The 22508-nt window shown below is 40.5% G+C and overlaps 1 protein-coding gene across 6 annotated transcripts in view; it reads right to left on the bottom strand.

Moving 5' to 3' along the window:
- RASGRP3 (RAS guanyl releasing protein 3) overlaps positions 1-22508 on the bottom strand; it is a 58903-nt gene that overhangs the window by 5370 nt on the left and 31025 nt on the right. For 4 of the 6 annotated variants that reach the window (XM_059469257.1, XM_059469253.1, XM_059469254.1 and 1 more), the window contains 11 exons: positions 21706-21808; positions 21012-21074; positions 19702-19833; positions 18579-18726; positions 16843-17016; positions 16309-16425; positions 15733-16008; positions 10119-10196; positions 6078-6194; positions 3782-3897; positions 2881-3028 (listed from right to left, as the gene is read on the bottom strand). In XM_059469257.1, the coding sequence (XP_059325240.1) occupies positions 2881-3028; positions 3782-3897; positions 6078-6194; positions 10119-10196; positions 15733-16008; positions 16309-16425; positions 16843-17016; positions 18579-18726; positions 19702-19833; positions 21012-21074; positions 21706-21758 (1422 nt within the window). In that variant the 5' untranslated portion in view covers positions 21759-21808. Of the gene's footprint in view, positions 1-2880; positions 3029-3781; positions 3898-6077; positions 6195-10118; positions 10197-15732; positions 16009-16308; positions 16426-16842; positions 17017-18578; positions 18727-19701; positions 19834-21011; positions 21075-21569; positions 21809-22508 lie in introns of all 6 variants that reach the window. The other 2 variants (XM_059469256.1, XM_059469258.1) reach the window with 2 other exon arrangements.

Here is a 22508-nt window from a genome sequence, read left to right as displayed (position 1 = left end):
GCCTTCCCTCAAAGCTGTTCTTGTCAACATACACTTGCAACTACCAAATGCTAAACATCCAAGGGCCAGTGTGTGTGGTCCCACTTTTGGGAAGCTTTCACTGCCACATGAGCAGGATTACTTGGAAACAGGGAACCTCCCTAGTAAATTGTTTTCTATGTACTCAGCAGCACTGTATCTACAGCCACAGCATTATAAAAACAAGCATTTCCATTCTTGAGAGGCAGTGAGAGGAATGGGCAGTTTTTCTAACTCTAGCATAAAAGGAAAAAAACTGGGGACTTTGGTGTTTATTTTTCCTGAACTCATTCACGAGGGAGGGTGAACACATCCAGGCAACTGAAACTGTGTGTGGCTCATCACCAGATTTATAAGTACACACGCACAGAGAGCAGGGGGTGAATACGGTCATTAAAGAAAGGGTCAAACGGAAGAGATGAAGATCATTCTAAATACGAAGGAAAGAGTAAAATAAACACAATGGAAAGATTCTGGAAAAAAAAAAAACACCCCACATACTGCACAATAGAAATAGCAAGCAAAAATGGGGCTCTGGAGAGAGCAGAAATAGATTAGACAAGGAAGAAGAATGGTGAACAAAAGAACAGAAAGGACAACAGTGGGAGCTGGGTCCACAGAAGGCCTGTGGCTTATTCTTTTCTTGCTAATGCCATACATGTGCACAGCTAATACAGCTGCTGTGCTCAGGCAGCAACAGGGGAGCACCCCAGTCCCCCCTGGAAGACCAGAGATGACCTATATTCCCAGATTTCTTTTACAAGATCCCTGTAAGAGACATGGATTGTTACTTATTTCATTTAAGCTGTAATCTGTTCCCACTGAAGGCCTCTCTAGTCATTCCTCACCTTCTTATCTCTGTACCTTCCTCCCACTCAGATTTGGCACCACTGTTGTGGTTACACACTGCAGTGGAAGCTTAACTGAAGTGTCATGTCATGAATTCTGACCTAAAGCTTTGAATGTGTCTGACACAGCTTTGCTGCCAAGGTAAGAGGATCTGTGCAAATTCAGATTATAAAGCTTAGCAGGACGGCTGCTCACCCATCCTGCCATGAGGTGCAGCTCAAGCTTTGGGACGGAACTGCGACTGGCCATGGGCATATCAACTTTGGGATGCTTAATGGCATTGGGTCTTTGTTTGACCTTCAGCATTTGTAGCATTCTAATAACTGTGTGCATTGCACTGTCATGTCAATTCATCCTGCTGCATGGTCAGTGCACATTATTTTGACTGTGAATCAGTGCATCAGTTTGAGATTAGGTTTCCACCCGTGGATGACTAGCACTAAAATGCAAAACAAATATGCAGCAGATTCTGTAGTTAGTTCCTGTCCTATCAGTCCAACTCATCCACAGAACAATGCCAATGACTTCAGTGAGCTGACAGGAAAAATGACCTTATTTCCATTTCCTGTAGAACCCCTTACTCGTTTGCATTCCTGCACTGGATGTAATCAGGGAGACGTGAAAAATCTAACAATGGCCAATTAAAAAATTGATGTAGGAGAAAAATATCTGCAGGCGAGAACATTTCAGGGCAGTCCTTGGGCCTTGCTTTGCCGTGGAAGCCTTCCAAACACGCACCGAGTGTCACGAACGCAATGACGTCTTCCCAAGGCAGCCTGGAACAACAGGCTCAGGCCCTGCCCCGTGGGGCTGCTGGAGCTGTCAGCCTGAGAGCCAGCAGCACACCCCTACGTCAGCACTGACCATGTCACCAGGAGCCAGGGCCTCTGCAGCTCCAGCGGAAATAGGCGGAATTCCTTCTTGCCCGTGGCACTGATCAGCGGCAGCGGCAGTGATAGGGGCTTCAGGCACCCAAACAGGACTGACACGTCACAAAAGATGTGAGTGGAAAATGGGAGCGTGGGCTAGAGCAGAACACCAGGGCAGGGCTGAAAGGAGGCACATTTTTGCACTCTGCAGTGCTGCTGTTGGTACTTTCAACCATCACGAAGAAATATTGCTTAGTGGAAAAGATCATGGAATAAAGTTATCTGTTCTGGAGAGCAGGGACAGGGTCTGAGTTACAGCCTGTTATGTGAGCCACACACAAACAGAGGACATGGCCCTCTGCCCCTACTGCTTTAGCTGTCTAAATGTGGACATTTGATTTCAGCCAAGAGAGTCCATTAAAGTAATTTCTATATCATAGTAATTCTTCACTACATTTGGTTTGAAGTGGAAAACTTAGAGAAGGTTTACAAGCAACACAAATGTCTACAAAACCAATTCTTTCCCAGATATGTAGAGAGCATTCTAATAAGTGACATCTGGTAAGTTATGGCTGAGAGAAAAAGCAAATTAAAAAAACCCTCCAACTAATAAATTCTACAAATTCTTATTGTACAGAATTGCTGGAAGCACTTTTGATTTCTTTACCAAATTAGAAGATCTGTTAATTCAATAGGGGGAAAATTAGGGCTGTTACAGCCACTCAGAGAATTATGAACATATCTAGGTTGCCATGTGCAATTTCCTGAGAAAGAACAGCTTTTGCCTCATCTACATCCTCTGCTCCAGACATCTATTTTCCCCTGAGCTTGTGTACATGGGAAATCAAGCCAAATTAAAGAATTTAAGATAAACTACGTAAGACCATTCATATAGTCTCTAACATCCTTTAGCCAACATAATTGTTCCCCCCAACAGAAATTCCTACAAACAGCAGTTTTAAGAAACCACTAAATCAAAACTGGATAGCGCAGCTACAACAAGAGTAAATGTTTTTTGCTTCTGAATGCCATGAGATATTATTTGGCCAAGACACTTGAGCAATGCATGGAGCCAGTTCCACCTCATATACATTAAAGGCTAAAAGTTGTTTTTAAGATATGCTATTATTAAAATCATACTTACAAATCCTGCACAGTGCTCACAGAAAGTTGGTTTAAGATACGTCATTTCCTGAAAGTTATGAATAAACCCCGGTCCCATTTTACACTGAAACTGTGATTTAGCTCTCAGAAAGTAAGCCATCATTTCTTCTTTGCTTATAAGACCATCTCTGTAAGGGAAATAAAAAGTAGAGCAGATCTGTCATTGCTCTTGGCACTGAAAAATTTGGGGTTTTCTCATTGCAGAAAGCACATAGCACACAAAGCACATCCTTTGAAAGAGCTGCAAGAGTCCTGGAAGGAAAAAACCCTTACAGTCTTTGTGGTTCTTATATTTCTTTAAACAGTAACACTGAACCTTGTTATCTCACCTGTTAGTGGTATGAGAGCACAGATCTGGCCACTAAATGAAGGACCTTGACTTACTGCTCACACAGAACAAGGTTATGCCTCTGGCTGGCCACCAGCCTTCACTGGATAACAAGAGATTCTGGATAACAAGAATAATCAAGCCCAGCTGTCTACGAAATGGATGTTATATATACCTTCTAGAGTATTTGTTACCCCCTCTCTGCGACATGCACTCATTTCCCATGTGCTGTACAGAACTTATTTGTTTCATCAGTCTGATGCCTGGCCTGAGCAGAGTATCTCCACTGTAATTTTACAGTACTGTAGGGTTTTGAGTCAGTCCCAGCAGGAATTTGTCATTAAGCTATTACATAAATGATTTTTAAATTACCAGGTAAAGCAGGACTCCAGCCTAGAGTATAAGAATTTAAATGATAATAGAATTCGGCTTTCAGTAATCTTGTCAGACACAAGAAATTTGGGAGCCGCTGCTTCTTCAATTTATGTATTTTCTGAATTTTCAAATTGAGGAAAAGGGGGAAAAAACACCACAAAGAGATCTCCAAGCTTACTGGTCTTTGTCCAGTACACAGAAAGAGTCCAAGAAGGGGAAGTTGGCAGCTATACTCTCAAAGTCTTCCTGAGATATATAACCATCATGGTCGTGATCGTAGTTCCTAAAGACAGACTGGAGAGAAAAACAAAAAGATGCTATTGTACTATTATCTAGTTTATCCTGAGTCTATACCAGCCTCTTCAACAATATAATTACATGCAAACTAATGTTTTATTTAGCTATTCAGATGCTCTGTTGCATCTGTTTTATTCCTTTTATTTTCCTTAGTATTTCAATATGCATATTATTTGACTCTATGGGAAAAGTTGCTGATTTTTAAGGGAAACTTGACATCAGCATTTATCTAGTGATGATCCTCCACATGTCTTCACACATAATTATTCTTGCTTTACTTTTTCTTCTTTGATGGAAATGTCACTAAAATTCTGCCCCAGGTGATGACATATTCCCTTTGCTTCATAAGTATAACAACAATATAAACAACAGCAGCTTTCCCATGAGTATTTCAGATGGTTTTGGCTTCATTTTTCTCTTAGGTGGTCACCTCTACTCTGCCACAGTACTGTTTCAATCTATTTTGTTTACTAATATTTTGACACCCCAGTCATGAGCAATTTGTGCCTAACAACGACTCTCTTCCATCAACCCACCCCAACCCACCACTAAGCAAAAACAGACATGGGATCAAATTTAAAGGTCACATGCAGTGATGGGTGTCCTCCTTAGCTGCTAAGGAGTCGCTGTATTCTGTCTTCCTGTTTGCAGAGATGTGCAAACATCTCTGGTGTTAAAGCTACATGCCATGCTGATGGTAAAAACATGAGTGTCAAAGTCAATATGGCTATCTGAGAGGCACACAGTGAAGTACAGGCTCCTTCGTTAGATGAAAATGTTGTTGATAAAGACATTACATCAATATACCAAGACCCCTGAAAGGCATCTGGAGTGTCCCTGTCACAAGGGACACTACATCTGTTTTAACAAGAACATTATATGAAACCCATTTCTATGAAATGACTGGCAGACCTCAAAAAAACATCATAAAGACAGAAATAAAACACAAACCCAAGTAGTATTCAACACTTTTTGTAATAAAAACAATGGCTAAAGCACAACTCAAAGCAGCAAGTAAACAACAAATACTGGCAAAGTGAAAACACTTGTAGAGTGGTGTGAGCCTTTTAGTGAGCTGTATCCATAAAAGCCCCAAACCATGCTTTAATCCTGTCAAACTCAAATCACATGTTCTGAACCAGGCCAAAATTGTGGAATGGGGAACTGCAACTCCCTCAACTATAGGAACAAACATAAACTCCCACCCAGCACATTCTGGAAAGATTAAGGAATTGTGGCAGACTTCCTATTTAACAAGATATCAAAGAGAGGTTTGGATGTGGAGTCATTTTTATCAACACATATGGCACTGACAAAAGCAATTCAGGAACAGCATGTACATTTCTGGTATCCCACATTAGAAGAAAAATTAAACTTTTTTTGAAAAAGGTCACGTACAAAAAGTAAACAACAAATTATATTTGAAATCTGGGTGAGAGAACTCAAGAGTTTGTTTAGGTTATCTTAACAACATAACCCCAATTTGTGATCTGTAACAAAAACAAAATCAGAATTTAATAGTTCCTCCCAGAGATACTGATTAATTTGTAAAAAGAAGAAAGAAAAGTTCAGTCTCTCTGAAGGAATCTGAAGGTGTTTAGCTTTGTTTACATTACCTAGCACAACACATCACCTTCCAAACTGGAGCTAGAAGATCCCAGCTCTAATTCTGTGTGACCTCATGTCCACATTTTTAAAGAGACATCAAGACAATGCTATCTTTACCATACATAACATGCTCTGGACAGTAAACTAACAGCAAGTTAAAAACCGGAAATAGTTTCCAGAAAAGTTCATTGGACCTATTTATGTATGAGACCTTGTTTCTGAGTTGCTTTCTTTTCAGCTGTGGCTATGTGGCTAGACCTGCAGAAAATAAACTTGCACTCTGAATTTATATTTGCTAGACAAACCTATTAAACAGCAGCCAGATGCTTCTGAAAGCCTGCTCCTTGCACCCAGAAACCTGTTTACTAGTCCCATTGGTGACTGCAGGAATAAAATAAGTATTTCTGAAGGTATCAGTAATGGCTCAAATTTGTTATGGTATGTCTGAAATTCACCCCAACCATAACAATTATAACAATTATTGTCATTATAAGCTTGAAACTGATTATAATGATGAAAATATCAAACCTGCCATTCTCTTAGACCAGTGTAATGTTCCAAATACTTACATCCACCAGTTTCCGGATGTGCTTGTTGATGACTGTGGGGTCAGGCTTAGGTACCACTCCAGATGCCCACTCCAGTGGCACTACTGGCTTGTTGGGGGTGGTGGGGGAGGTAGGCTGCTGACAGATGGATCAGAACACAAGGATTTTCAAATCTGAATTAAGAAGCTGAATTTCCCAGTAAAAGCAGCTCAAAATGTCAGAGTTACAACGGCAAACTGCTGGAGTGCTTGTGCTGTAAAAATGTGCTCAGCAAAACACCAGGCAAAGTTTTTAAGGGCTGCTTGTCTTTACTAACAGATTCAGTCAGGCTCTCTGTGGCATCTCACAGCTTCACTGCCACCACCCAGGGAGCTCAGAAGCAAACCCAAGCAGTCTTTCCTCACTGACATCTCCAGAGGGTTCAACAGCAATGAGACTTGAAGGAAGGGGGGAGGAAGGAGGGTCTGTAGGGTTTGTGAACACAGTGGGCATCAGAAATAGGTAAGCCCAGAAACCTGCTTTGCTCCTCTGTAAAGCCTCTGAGGAGTTCACCACAGTCTGCCCCAACTCCCTGCTGGAGGGACCATGCCCAGCAGCCACACAAGGGAGTGCCTCAATCAGAATAAGCTCCTGCTCCTGCTCTGTGTGCCACCAGCAGGACAGCAGGATGCAGAAGCAGGGCAGAATTGTGCTCAGTAATCCTGCTGGTTTCCAGCTGAGATGTGCCAGGATGCACAGCTTGATTCATCTAGGCAGCTTGAGTAGAAAGGCTCTAACCTTTGACTTGTTCTGCAGATAACACCAGCCAGACTATTTTATTTTAAAAATGTCTTGGTCTTGACAGAACAGTAGCTGACAGCTCACTGGATGCACAGACTTCACAGCCTGACTCTTTCCACACCACTACAGTGCTTTGGGAGTAGCTCTGAAATGTAACTCAGACTATTGAAGTAGGAAATATAGGACAAACCTGAACACATTTTCAGGTAAGGATTAAAAAAACCCAGTTAGCATGGACAACTCTGCAAGACAAACTGGCCTTTCCCTGCATCTGCACTGGACATGTAGCAGGTGAAGCCGTGTCAATTAGAAAAAATTCAGTGTTTTGGGTCAGAAGGGAGAGGGTCCACAGTCTCAGAAGGCCCCTGTGTTAGCTGATGAGCAAAGAATCTGGGTCTCATTTGTCTCACTCTGAATTTCTGTGACTTGAAAGGGAGACAATTAAGACATGTCTTAAGAAAGTAGAGTAAAGGTGCTGCACATTTCATTGTGTACAGCAATGGTATTGCAGACTTTGACATCCATGACTGTGACCATGAGAAATGGTCACAGATTCATATTTTACTGTGTTTGGTTGGAAAAGAAAAACAGGATTGGTTAGTGGGTTGCTTTATTAATTTGGTTTTTCCTTTTTCAAGTGTTAGAACAGCTTCTATCAACACCTTGATAGATTTTGACCCATACAAATGTGCACAAGTAAGTTTGGGAGGAAAACACCCCTATATCAACAAAATTCAATTTTCATAAGAAGCACAGTGAACCTGAACATCCAGCTCTATCTGCCAAAAGCATGGACTCAAAGCATCCAAATTAAAAGTGTCAGTGTGGTGCTAGACTACCAAGACTTCACTAGGAGCTTTTAACATCTGCTGGTCTGAGTGAGCAGTGGCAGAAAGAAACTGAATTCACTGGAGCCTTCCTCTTATTTCTGGGCTATTTCATTTGAAGTCTCATTCAATTTTTATGGTTTTTTTGACAAGTTGCAATGAAATCCTCATGTTACTCACCACTAACCAAAGGGAATTATTTATTCTTCTGTTGCACTCATAGAGTCAAATGAACAATGGTGATTTTATTTATGTATTTGAAATGCATCCTATCAGGAAAGGTGCTAACTGGCTCTCCAGAGACTTCCAAGCTGAATTTATTAAACATTCCAGAACACTGTATCTGGCCATGCAGTTTGTGATTCCCACTGTATCTCCCATTTATTTCACCAGCATAGGGACCATGGTACTGTAGACTGAGAAAGCATTTTCAGATGTTTGCAAACATCTATGTGTTTTGGCATTGAAGTGAATTCTGCTGAAAACAAAAAAAAATTTCCCAAATGCATCATGAGTGGTATAGTTGCACCAGGCAGAGTTGTCCTCTAGATAATAGCTGTATCAGTGAAAACTCCCAACAAGAAGATCACTAATGGTTGTGGAAAAGCAGGACACTGTGACAAGGAGGTGCTATACTACAGCTGGTGGTCATTCCTCAGAGTTTTTTTAAGGCTGCTATACTGACTGAAGGGTCTCCTCCCAGTTTCAGCAGAAGAAAGTCTTGCTCAAGTCCCTGTTGACAGCAGACTGATATGCTAACAGATCAGCTCCACTTTTGCTCAAAAATGATTGCAGCAGCATGAGGCATTTCCTCCCTAGTGCACCTGCATGGGAGTGGTACCCACATAACAATAAATCAAGGAGCAGTTGGAATGACATAACCAGGCTGTCACGTTGCCTTTGACAAATTTTTCCACATACAAAAGCCCTACAGATCCTTTCCCCTGTAATGGAGCCTGTGTGCTTTGGCACTCCATCAAAGAGAAGAAAGCTTCAAATAGTCTGGCTGCTGTCGATTCAGCTGCAGCTTTTCACCCATCAGGGAGCTGCCATGGCTCAATGTCACTGGCTGCTCATTGATCCTTGTGCAGAGCTCTCCCACAACTGCTGGGCACTGTTAAAGTTCACAGCATTGTTTGTAATGCTTTTGTCCTGTTTAAAGCTCAGGCTGGAGATCAAAGCAGCAATGTGATAATTTTCTTCATTTACGGTAGCGGTCCGTCAGTCCTTCCACAGCATAGGGCTGTGGCATTTCAACTTTGCTGGCAGTAATGAGAGGGACCCAGAAGGACTGAAATAAACAACTGTTGTGGTCAAATTGTACCAAACAAGGACTGGAGGCTCAGCAATGAAATTTCAAATGTTCAAGCTGAGCTAGTGTTGACTGTGGAAATATTTATTAGTTTCCTTATCATTGCTCATAATACATCATTGGGAGCACACACATAGTCCTCAAAGTGGTCTCCAAGAGTAAGAGATTAATAATTTTAAACCTCAGAGAAGCCTAAACTTGGAAATTTAAGGGTTCTGCTTCCTTTCTGGCTTTTAAGAATGCTTCAAAACCTTAAAAAGCACTGGAATGTATCATCTCAGACTCTTGGACCCTGCTCTCACCCCCTGTGAAGCATTTCCAGCCACTCTCAGCTTCTGCTGCTGTCAGACTTGAGAGGGCTCAGCCTGAGAGCATCCCAGGCTGGATATGAAAGGTAATGAGAATGTTGATACACTGAAGAAATTCTCAGAGGAAAGTAGAGTCCCCAGCCTTTGGCAGCAGAAGAAAGTGAATAATTAATACTTGAAGTGGAACTCAATTATTAATTATGAGTAATAATATTGAGTAATAACTCAACTATTAATTATGAGGTTTATCTGTATCCTTTGACTTTCAAAAATAAAGAAAAATGCATGAATGCAGCATTAACTTTAGTTGCACATAACCAAATAAAGACTAACATCTATTCTCATCTGTTTAAACATTGCTTGAGAGCCCAAGATGCAGCCAATTACACCTAAGCAAACAGTTCTAAAATACTACAGTAATTATTTGCCTTGCCTTAAACAAACCTTTTAACTTAGTGTTGTTTTATGTAACTGCCCCAGCATACAGAAAATCAGCTAAGGGTCACACAATAAATAATTTATATAAACGTATAAAGGATTATAAAGCAGAACTTTGTTTTCCAGGACTTGCAGAGGTTTTGTTGAAAAATAATTAACAGCGACATCTGGCATGTTCCATTATTTGTTTCTCCCAATATGCACTAAAATAAAAGTGCATAGTGGGAGAAATAAATAAAACCTATAAATAGTTCCTGTGTTTTCTACTCAAATCTAACACTACAAAACTTTATATTACATATGAATAAGGAAACACATTAACTATCATTTAAAAATTAAATCAACTGCATGCAGACAAAATAAACAAAATGTCAAAAAGCAGTAAAAAATGACTTACAGATTTGGAGTTCCTTGGCTCCAGCACCAGCGATAGCTTGTAGATGTCATCCTCAGTGTGGTAGAGGTCCAGGGACAGCTATAGGTAAGAAAGAATGGGAAACAGTAACATTTACTAGACTGGTCTGGATATGACAGGCTTTTAAGCTGAGATATACCTCCCACTGAAGGCAAACACAACATTTTGCTACTCTGAGCTCAGGAGACAGGCCAAAGCCCCGTGCAGCTGCTGGAGAAGTGGATTTGCCCAAAGTGAACACAAGCCAGGCTGATGAAGGGCACGCTGCTGCTCATGTCACTGCACCTGAGCGCTGGAACAACCCTGACCCCAGGGTGAGAGGGGCTGCATGCTCATGCACAGAGGGACACGGGCTCCAAAGACCACTCCTACACAAACCACTTGCTTCTAGCAGCTCAGTGCTCATGAGAGATCACAGAGAGGCAGCCTGGTTAATGCCAAAACTTCAGGACAGTAGCTGTAGAGAGGCTAGGCTGGAAGGATTTCAGATTTTATTTTGTTCCTCAAGAAGGGTCATAGTAGTGCAGGTCTTCTGTAAAGATCTGCCCATGCAGCAAATGCCTCTTTGGAAAACCCTGGGCAGACAGAGGCCTGGGAGAGGCAGGTTGGGTTTCCACTGCTGGTGATGCAGAAAAGTGCTCCACTGGCTAAATCCCAGTTTAGCCCAGCTTGGCCTGCTCCTGGTCACCTCTCAGCAAGTCAGGCAAATTGCCTTCCAGCTGTTTCTAGATAAGTGAAAGATTTGTCTGCCATGTTCTCATTCTTTTCCCTGTAGGATTTATTGAGGAAAAAAAAAAAAGAAGGCACATAAATATACTTAAAGTAGGAGGAATCTGTTTTTACTTAGGCAGCTGGGGTCCTGCACTGATCAATGTCTGCAGTGAACTCCTCCCTCTCTGCAGTGATGCAGGAGAAAGGTAATCAGCACTGTAGCTAATGTTTGACAATGAGAGGAAACAAACACTGCATGTTTCCTGTGATCGTGTTCCTGCATTAACTGGCTTTGAAGGATTGACATGATTTGAAGTTATCATCCAGCTTGCAAATCCCCAGTTAAGCTAAGATTGAGTTAAAAGGATTTTTTGCTGTTCCCGAGCAGACAGATAGAATTAGTACTGACTAAATGACTGGGACAGAAGGTTATTTTTAGAGAATCTGAAGTGCCAAGTAAGTAGCAAGCGGGACCAGTGACACCTACTGCAAACCCCCTCTAGGAACCATCCTCTTTTAGGCACAATTTTGTGTGATGAGTAAGACACAAGTTGTGTCCTTTCCTAAGATAGGTTCCCAAAGCAAACACATGGCTTTAGAGAAGTCTGGAGATCACATTATTCATTTTGTCTAGCTGAAACATTGCTGATTTTTGCACTTTGTAATTAAGGGCACAGTGAAAGCTGTGCATCCTGCAGGTTCCTTCACTCAGCCAGCATGCTGCTGTCACAGGCTGAGGTAAGGGCCTGTCCTAAAGACAAAATTGAACCAGTAAGTGCTGTAATAAATATTGATCATGTGGTGAGATGTTCAGAGACTGCATTCTGAGGTTCCTTGGTGGCATAACACAAGCAGCACTCGGGTGGAGTGCATGATGTTATCAGCTCAGACTGGGAGAGCAGAAATGGTGATTCAAAAGGTGTTGTCTGGTTTCTGTGAAAGAGCACAGTTTTCTCGGCAGGCCAGATGGGCTGGGTGTGGATCTGGGAGTGGAAATGTATTAGTATTTACTGAGCAAGCTTGTATCTCTCCCTCCCTGAATTATATGACCCTATCTGAAGCAGTGGATATAGCTTCATTAGGCACAATGTGCAAGCATGCAGTGGACAAGGTATTGTCTAGGTCAGAAGTTTCATACATTAGCACAAAAATTACAAGCATGATGATTATGTTACGTAAGCAGTTATGTAAGCATTCATTTTATATTTTATTTACAGTTTTGCTACAACAAATAAAGTATAATAAGGATTTTCCTAGAATAAGCTTTACAGTGAGGAGTGGCAGTTTCTATTCTAATTTGACTATCATTGCTGTCCTATTCTTTTTCTGAGCAATTTGGAGGGGCATTGAGAAAGATAGGGGAGTGATCAGAAACACATGACTTTTTTCTCTTTTTAAGTGGAACTTAGTGAACACAAGTTAGGGAGGGTGACTTTCAGTTTGATTGTTTAGGTAGTTCTCATTCTCTTCACCAGATTGTACAAATGCCTGGGGCTTTCCAGTCATTTGCATATAGTCTCGGAACAGGTTAGATAAATAGATACTGAGAGATAAAAATAGCAAGGGAAAAAGGTGGCATCGAATGAGTTTTAACACAGTTCATATAAATACACTGTGGTCTAGCTGAGAAACTGAGATCCACTTCCATTCCACAGAAAGTGATGAAACATGTACCCACAGGTTTTATTCACATGTGAAAAAAAGCCAAACCAGTGCACAGCAGGTAAGGTTACCAAATATGTTTTCTAAAGGCAAAACTGTCATTAAAGCTGTTTTTCCTCTCTGCTGCACTGCCCAGCTTGTGTTTAGGTCCTTTTTCACTACATCTTAACTCCACATGGTACAGAAACAGATACAAGGTTGGGTGCAGGCGGAGCAAGCGTGGTCAGTAAGTCAGGAAAAGAGGAATAATCACAGACTAAGAGCAATCATGCACTAAGAACTGAGTCCATCTTCATGTAATGTCCTCTGGCTCGCTGGCAGCTGAATTGTAACACATTTACTTGGCTTGTGCTTGTAACTCATTTACTCAGCCCAAGGCAGGACTTGCATCCCTCTCAGCTTTCCTAGTCTCCTGTGCCAGTAAACCTGGCAGGTGTCCCTGCTGCCCATACACCAAAACCTTCCCCTGTTTGTGGCATGCTAAATTCCATGCAAAATGCTGGCTTCTTTCAGCTGCTTCTCAAAGCTCAAGTTCTGTGAGCTAGAGGCTGACTTTTTATGCTTACAAAAAGATGGGGTTGGGTGGAGGGGTGTGGGGATGGGTGAAAGCAAGCTCTAAGTTTGTGTGCAGACATTTAAGGCATGAGAAGACCAACTTTGCAAACTGTTGACCATTCAGCAGCTACTACTGAAACCAAGAGTCCTCTGGTTCCCCATGAATCCTTTTGATCTATACTCAAAATAACATCTTTAACATGCCTGTAAGCCCCTTGAGGAACTGGCCTGAAGTTTACTACCCACCTCTCACCCAAGCATTTAACCCAAGTTCTTACTTCATAGATCCTATCAAAGTCTCCCCAAACATCACCATTTCCAAGCCACTGGAAAGGTATAATCTCCCTTAGAGCAAATAGGACTCTAGCACTAAGGAAGGGAAAGACGAGGCCAAATTCCCACATGCCCATGAAACGCCCATTTTATCTTTCTGTGCAAGTTGTTGGACTAGCAAACCAGAACCCAGTGATTTAATTGTCGAGCAAGCACAGGCCTGGCACTTGCTAAGTGTGGTGCAAAAGGCAGCACTGCAAGGGAGGGAGGCCAGGCAAGAGATTTACACATTGCTTATCAGGACAAGAGACCAGCTAAAAGCTTGCCCAGATAAAAGCTGCTCAATAGCAAAAGAGCAGAAGGGAAGAAACGGTTGGGTCAGCCAATTCCCACACAACTGGAAATCATTCTGCACATTTATATTCATTTACTAGATTTGAAAGGGAGTTTCTCTAAATCAGGTAAAGATGGAAAAAATTTTTACAGTTGACATTAGAGAGATAAAACCTAGCAATAAAAGGAATTGTTAGTTCTTCACGCTCTGAAAACTGAAGATGATGTAAGGCAGCATGGGAGGCTAAATCTGCTAATAGACCATTTACACATAGCAAGGCCAACTGGTTTTAGTTGTCAGTTCTTGTCAGTTTTGTGTTGCAACACTTTTCTTGTCCTCTTTCTCTGAACCCAGCCAGTGATTTAAAACTTTATTTTCAACAAAAAGATAGACAGAGGCATTTAATCTACAATATAAATCCATTATTTCTATTTAAGAGACTAGCATTAAAAAAAAAGTATTGTATTCATATACACTGATAAGGAATATGGTACATATACCTATATGATATATACAGGAAGAAAAATGATGATATTATGATATGTATCAAAATTCTGGTCCATGAACTTTTGATAGAAATTTGTTGGCTTTTCCCTTTCAAGAAGTCACCATTTTAAATCAATACTCCCACACAAACCTACTTGGTCCACAACTACAGTTCCAGTGACTGGTGTGAAGACAGAATTATCCTGGAAAGATTTTCGGTTCCCTACACTTGTCTAGCTTATTTATAACCCTTGATCAGTTCTGGAATTAACACTGCAGAATGCAACTTCATTTTTTATGAGCAGATTGGCTCAACTGTAACAAAGTCAGCAGAGTTATATTATGAATGAATGAATGCATTGGAGTATCACAAGTGAGAAAGTACCATCATGTACTCCATTACTTCTCCTAGCAAATGGAGTACACTGAAAGAAATACAAAAATACAAATAAAATCCCTGTCATCTTGCTGAAAACAAGGAAAAAAATTTAAAAATTGAAAAACAGATAAGCTATGTGAGCTCAGGCAGGTGCAATGATGAACATATGAAGGCTTGCAAGGTCTTAAAAAAATCTTTAGCTTTCTGCTCCTTTTGGAAAAGAGGCTGTCACCAAGAAGAGAGAACAGCTAATGAAAGTGGTAGCAGCAGTTCAGCTTCCATCTCTCACTTCACACTGTCTAATTTCTATCCTTTTGGACTCACTTTTTTATTGCTCAGTTCCCCAAAGCCTGAGGTTCCACTTCCCCCTATTCAAAGCCAAGCTTGTACGAAATGACCAGGAAGGGAAAGAGTGTCACAAGAAAGCAGCTCTCAGTCATTACAAAAACAAAACAAGACAATAAATATCTACCTTTATAGTTCAAATTTTAAGCTAAAGGATTGTTGCAGGGTTCAATATCTGGTGCCTGCTCTTTCCTGTCCCACTAATCAGGATTAAGACTTGTTCCCAGGTTGTTCCAAACAAGGCACAACTGAAGGGGCTTTCCAGTTTCCCCAAACTTTCCCAGCCCTCATTACAATGAAGCCACAGGTATATCCACACCAGCTTGGTTGCTCCAAGATCAGGCTCATATTTGTCAGCTTTCTTAGTGTAAAGCTCTGTACCTGATCAGTCCCAGTATAAACCCATCACATTTTTATTTACTGGACAGGAAAGATACTGTGTCACAAGGAAAGCACAGGGGAGCAAATTGGAATGATGCACAGGCTGGAATTTCTCTCATGTGCTGATGCCAGCATGTCTCCCAGTTGTTCCAGAGGAGACATAAACTTCCATTCTAAGTATTCAGAACTGAGTTTTACTTCTTCTAGCATAAATACAGCTCTCCATCTGTCATTCTTAAAAGATGTAATTTATAACAATTCTGTTGCTGCTTCCAGCCATCCCATATGACTGTGCTAAAACTCTTTAACTTTCTTAACACCTCATGTGAACTTGTTCCTGTTTTGTATTTTTTCCCTTTTCTTTTCAAAACTGAGATTAAAATATGCACCTAACTTTATAGATATGAGTATTCCTAATGACACTCAACATTTGAATCACAGCAGTGAATTGAAACATGTTCAATACTTACGGTTAGCAGGTTAATTAAATCCAAATTAGGCTCTAAATGATGAGAAGCAGTTTGCAGGGAAACCAGTTCACTCAAGGTGATGGAAAGCTGCTGCATTTTCACAATGTTAACTTTGTTCTCATCTATCCAGTCAGGAAAAATGACATGGACAGCAATCAAGTCTTTCAAATGGACTCCCAAGATGGGAATTTTGAAGCCAACACAGTCAGCAAAAGCCTTGCGGTAGTTGCAGTAGTTTCCATTGGAGGAGACCAGCTCTGTCATTTCATTCCAGTCCTACAAACAGCCAGAGAAGCAAGTCCCTGTGAAAGCATTCACTGCATTTCCTTAATCTGTTTTAAATGGACACAACTCTAGTCATGGTGTCGACAGTGTTAATTTCCTCTCTGGCACAGGCAATCAGCCAGAGGATCTCTGTGAGCTTATCCTGCTCCATTGAGAAGAATGCAACCCATTCCTTTCAGGATGCTCTGCCATGATCCAAATATTGTGCTGGTGAGACACCTGCACTGCAGAACCCATCAGACCTCCAAGAGGTGATGTTCCCCTCAATATGTATTCTGGAGTCCATCATACCTTTGTGACTTCCGAGGACAGGTGAGAATGAGTCTCTTTCAGGCGAGAAATAGAGCTGTGGCTTAGACCTCCCACCACTGCCATCAGTGTGTTGAAGTTCTGGAGGTGAAGGAGCTTCTGCAGGAGAGATTAATCATGCATAATTAAAAATTAATGAAATACAAGCAGCAGCTACTGAACGTCCCACACAACAAGTTAAAGGAGACAGCCCATCATGGCTAAAGCACAAATCAATAAACCAGGGCACATAACTGAATGGTTCAGCATTTTGCTTTTCAATTATTGTAGGTCCAGAGGAAACACACAATAGTGACAGTTGCCAACTGGAATACAATAAAGAAAAATTATTATAAAGTTAGGTCTGTTAGTTAAAAAATGCAGGCACACCACACCTGAACAAATAACCTCCAGTGATGTTGAACAGGCTGTTCACTGAGGAAATCACACAAAGAGCATCAGCTGATTTGTTTACTGTAATCTCCATTTATATTCCTGCTTTGTACTGGAAGAAAAAGACTCATCTGCAAGACTTACCTGTGCAACATTAATAAACTTTGTGATTACTTCTGCTCTTTGCTGGGGTGTTGGCTTGCTGAGAACCATGAGCTGGACCCATTTAGAGATACCATTAAATAAAGCAATAGATCTCTCCAAAGTAGGATTGTTTTCCAAGCAGCCATGGATCACATAGCTTTGGTAATCTGTGAACTAACAGAGAAAAGACACTTGCAGTAAAACAGTGGACAAATTGGAGAATCAGTTTGGAACTTTGATACTTTTCTTTCTAAACCTCCTCTTGTTTAGAAAGTGACCATGATTCAGGGTCAGCGCAACATCTCCTGCTGCACAATGTCTCCTCCTTAAAGTCTTTTTGCTGTTGTTTTGGTGTGGCTTTTCCTTAAATGTCAACTTACAACTTGTTTGTGTGTCAGGAAATACAGAAGCCTGCAAGATGAGTGTGATTTCTGCTTCCATCTTTCCCATAATTTGCTCAACACATTTTATTCTGTGTAGTTGTATTTGACACCTTCAAGACATGGTACTCTATAGGATCCCAAAAATTAAATTTCCCTGAATGTTTGAAAAAACAGTTTTCAGCCGTCCCTTGAAAGGAGGTTTTCAGTAATTTAGGACATCATTTTAGCTTGTGTAGGGAGTTGCTAGCAATGCCAGACAAGATGGGTTTAGCTGATCAAAACAAACCAGCCTGCTAGCAAAACAGGAGGGCATCTACTCTAACAAAACAGACGCTTGTCTCCTAGCTGCAGATAGACAGTAGTTCAGTGTTCAGATAATTTAATTTTTTTTTGTTGTAGTTAATGCTGCCCTTCCTTCTCCCCCATTGTTTTAAGCAGGTAAAACCAAACACAGGATTCAGACTAATCATATTCTGCAATTACATATCTTTGAGAGAAGTGGTGCAAGATCAATTAACTCTCACTGGTTGCAGAGAATCATCTCTGACAGCAAAATTCAAGCTGAAGAATTAACAGAGAAGCTAAAAACAGCAAGGAAAGAAAAGAAGATTCATTGAAGATTTGAGTTTTCTTCCTGGAATCCCCAAAGGAATTCAAATGCATCTTAAATCTAATTAGAAATCCATGCCTTTTTTCTTGTCCTTCCCTCCTTCTTTGAGGTCAGCATTGCATGCATCACAGTAGGGTGTTTTCCTATGATTTGAAGTCTAGAGTCATTAACCTTTGAACATTATTAAGTGACATCAAAAGTGATTCTATTTAGGCTGGGCTCAGCTCCTCATTGATCTCTTTTTCCTTCCTCCCTTGAAATAAACAAAAAAACTCATATATTTTTCTTAGTTTAGGAGTTTGATTTCTCTCATGCTTCTGAACACTTTTTGAAAAAGTCTCATTTGCCATTTTGAGAAGTTACTGCTTCCATTTGCAACCTGATACAGTAACATCATGTGACGCTTTCATATGGATATTTGCCAGCAGAAACCAGCATTTCTTTTGGCATTTGTCTTACTGATTTGTTTTGTTTTAGCTTCAACTTCAGTTTTAATCCACTTTTGCCTCTTGCCCTTGTACAATCCTCTGTGAAAAGAAGCAACTGTGCCTGAATTTCCCTCAGTGTCAAAAATCATCAGGCACAAAAAGGTCCAGGAAGTGCCTGGCTATGTATATCATATGAGACAGTATAAATATTCACTACACTGAAATGTTGAGAAAAAAGTCATAAATGTGAAACCATGTGAACACTCTTTAAAGACAGGCTCCTAATTGCAAGTGACAAAGTTGTGGGCTTCTTACAGAAATTCTCCTAAAAGATTTATGCTCCAGAAAAGTGAGATGTTCAGCTAGCTCAATGGGCTCCAGATGGTCAAACAGCAGGCAGGCTTTTCCTTTCTTGGAAATCTTCTTCCTCTGTGTAACTCTTCTCATCCAGTCATAGGAAGGACTGCAAAGGAATAGGAATAAGTCTCAGTTCTGTTTGGGCGCATGTCACTGTAGCCCACAGCTGGAATGTATCACATAAAATTGACCACAGAAGGACCATGAGACTTCTGCCCTGTGACATCCAACACATTACAAACAGAGTGAGACCTGTTCAGGAGTGTAACAGGAGCTGGGAGCTTTGCATGCACTACTCCAAGTGATAAATAATAGCAGGTTTCCATCACAACAAAAGGACGACCTATTCTTCCCCATGATACAGGAAGCCATAATCAAAGATGATTTAAAGTCAAGAACAGCTCAAAACAATTTCTGATGCAGAATAAAAACATACTTGAATAACATCAAGGATTAATTTTTCCTCAGTAAGTGCATAGGTCCCTGAAGTAATGGAACAACAGAGACAGCCAAATACTGTGCATATCCCATATTTTAAAAGAAAATCTACAGTATCAGATGAAATGCAAAAGCATGTCTGGTGATGTTTAAAAAGTAACTTTCATCCCAATAGTAGTTGTAATAATTTTGATGTCATGCAACTACATATGTGAATGCTAAAAATTCTCCAGGTAAATAATAGAAAATATTGCAAAAAATTAAGAGATTATGGATGAGAAGATGAGAAAGCTTCCCGGAGAAGATCTGAGATTTACACAGCATGCCAGTCACTACATTGCATGCTATTTTGTATGAAAACTTGTAGGAAAAAAAGTAATACTAATCACTTAATTGGCTTGTGCCTTGTCAGAAAAATAACTTATTTCCTCTTTATATGGCAAATTTACATATAGGTAGGAATCTTCTCCTTACTGTGTAACTATAACTTCAAATTTTTAGTAGCTTCAAATTTAAAGATAATTTTGCAAGTGCTTTTTTCATTCTCTCAAGATCAAGATGGGCTTCAGTATTTTTGTACTTTGTACAGAACTAGAATTCTGCTGTTCCAGACACAAAGATGTCCTTGACATGACATCCTTACATGCTGGAGATATCAATGAGATGGATGTGATCCTCATATCCAAGCTGGCTGGCTACTTCTTGAAACTCTTCGGTCAAACGAATCAGCCCAAGATCCAAGTTAAACTCTGCAGGAAATTCCAAAATCCAGTATCTGAAATCCACAGACAGCAGTTAAGAGATGCCCAGAGACTCAGGTATAACATTCAGTGGCTGCATATATTTTACACACTTTTTTTATGGGACTTATTTCAGGTCCACTGTTCTTTAGACAGAGAGAGTGAGCTCAGCTTGTTTCTTCTGTAATTATTTGTGACACAGAAGTGGCAAAAGCCACTTTATCTTTTTTTTTTTTTTTTTTTTTTTTTTTGCTTAACTCACAACAGCACAACAAAGCAGCATTCTATTGAAATGCAAAATTAAAGTGATGTCTCAGGTGAGACCCACAGAAGGCACACAGAGTGTCCTGCCTCAGGCTGCCAGGACACCCAGGTAACATTTGCATTTAGTCAGTGTCCAAGTGAGACAACTTTGTGTGCCCAGAAAAGACTTTCCAGTGAAAATGCAAATGTGCATTTGAGTGGCAGTTCCATCTGAATAACTGTGTAAATCAAGTGTAAGCCACATAAGATTACATGTAAAACATGCAAGCCCCCTTCCCTACGTAAGGGGGAGTGGAAAAGGCTTTATCAGCCCCTCTCATTTTCCTCTCAGTGATGTAACTTCATCCAGAGGAAGGAGGGAAAAGCATTTGTTTGAGTAAAGCAATTGATATCATGATTACTTAAAAATTCATCCTTTCTCTTTTACAGAGAAATGTTCCTACATGAGAACAGCCCAACACATGAAAGCTTTCCCATGGAAACAAGGTCAGAGTAGCTGTTGCAAGGTTTGGAACACACCCAGTGTGTAACAACTTCGGCATCACTAACACACTCCTGTCACCATAAATTATGTAGGGATTGCCAGGGATTGCATGAACTGAACTCTACAAGTCAGAGATAATTTTCTTCTCCCACACTGAGTTACAGCTGGGAGCAAAATGTGTCTCCCCTCTGTGTGGCACTGAACTTGTTGCTTTCTGAGAGGCTGATAAATCATAACACTCATGACGCAGATAAATAATAACACAAGTTTTCTGTCAGCTTTTTAGCTTGATGCAGTTAAGTGTCTTCAAAGCTGGATGGCTCAACTTAATTGTTTTAAACACACAGAAATTGCCTCTTCACTACGGAATGGAGACCAAGTTAAAAACCCAAACAAACAAAATTACATTGATAGTATTAACAGAAGCATAAAACCAAAATGCTAGAGCACCAGAAGTGCATTTACCTCATGAAGTAGCAGATTTTCAATCTGAATTCATTGCAGTTCTCCCCGTCAGCATCTCTATAAGTATGCCAGCTAAAGAAAGCTTTGTGTGCCTTGACTCAGCAATGTTGCTTTATTCACTGGAGGCTGATCCTAGAGCAGCTGAATTTACCAAAAAGTATCTAACTTTTCTTCTAGAGATAACCACCTTATGCATCTAGTATTTCATTCACTTTCACATCATCATAGCGGACAGAGACTATTTCCTGGCTGCTCCTTTTTTCCCCTTATCAAAAATGCCTCTATTCTACAATTCTAAATATTCTTCTTCTTGCCAGCTCTGGCTAACCAAATATGATAACAGCTAAGATAACTGAGTTAAGAGGTATAAATGACATGTAGGTAGTTAGATATCACTGAAAATTCATAGTACTCAAAGGTCAACCTGTTGTGATACACTTGAAAAATTATCTTGGTTCATATTTACAGTTATTCAGTTGATGCACAGTTAGTATTCTTGTACATATGTAGAAAATCTACAAAGTCATTATGTGAGCATAAAGAAGCTCACAAACTCACATCTTTTAGGTTGAAGAAAAAATCACCTCTGAACCTTGTTTGTCATTAATTAATTGGCACATTTTTACAAGCAGTCAGGAAAACAATCTGCTTTTGACACTGCAATGCCAATTTGCAGCACTTTGTGAAAGGATATATGGACAGCAATTTGCCAGCCAGCTCTGTAGAAGGCAGATACCACCGGTGCATTAAAAGAAAGGTTCTTGGCAAATGGCTGGAGCAGGGGTTTCCTTTGTCATCTGCAAAAGAGAAACAATGAGTTAACCCCATCATAGAAGGGGGGAGCTTTTACTCTTCAAGCACAGTCAGACAGAAATGACCAAAAGTGGAAATGTTGGCTCTTTATCTAACTAAAAGGTAGGAAAGAACACCAGAGCACAAAAATGCCCCTTGAACAGCAACTTGCTAAAATGCAGTGAGTGTTATTTAAACAGAGGAAAAAACCCAAACCAGTTCAGATAACAGGCCACAGCTAAAAAAAATAGGGCATGGGCAGCACTGTGCTAAACTTTATATAAAGGCAGTGCCAGTAATCTAAGGGACAAATCAAAAATTAGTCCATCAAGAAGGGGGAGGATGATTTATGTACAACTATATCAAATATTTATTTTATTGCAGCTTTATAGCTTTAAGTCAGCGGTTAAATTATTTTTAAAAATGGATCTGCTTCAAGAAATTCAATGTTAAATGTTAAAGCAGCACCTAGCACCTCACATCTGTGCCCAAGGTCACATCTCCAGCTGCCTAACAGAGATCTTTGCAGTGAAGGCACTGAAACTACACAGAGTTATTCCCTGGCAGACTGGCTGGCCATCAGTCTTCTCCAGCACCTGCAATGTTGGACTATTCTGTCACTTTTTTTGAAGACAGTAGATGATGTGATGCATGAAAAGAGGAGCCACACATGGACTGTGCTTGTCAAGAGAGTGTGTACACAAG

Source organism: Ammospiza nelsoni, chromosome 3 (genome assembly GCF_027579445.1).
Source record: "Ammospiza nelsoni isolate bAmmNel1 chromosome 3, bAmmNel1.pri, whole genome shotgun sequence".
In the NCBI taxonomy this organism is placed as follows: Eukaryota; Metazoa; Chordata; class Aves; order Passeriformes; family Passerellidae; genus Ammospiza; species Ammospiza nelsoni.
The sequence above is the reverse complement of the archived record's forward strand: the minus strand, read 5'-3'. Positions and strand labels throughout refer to the sequence as shown.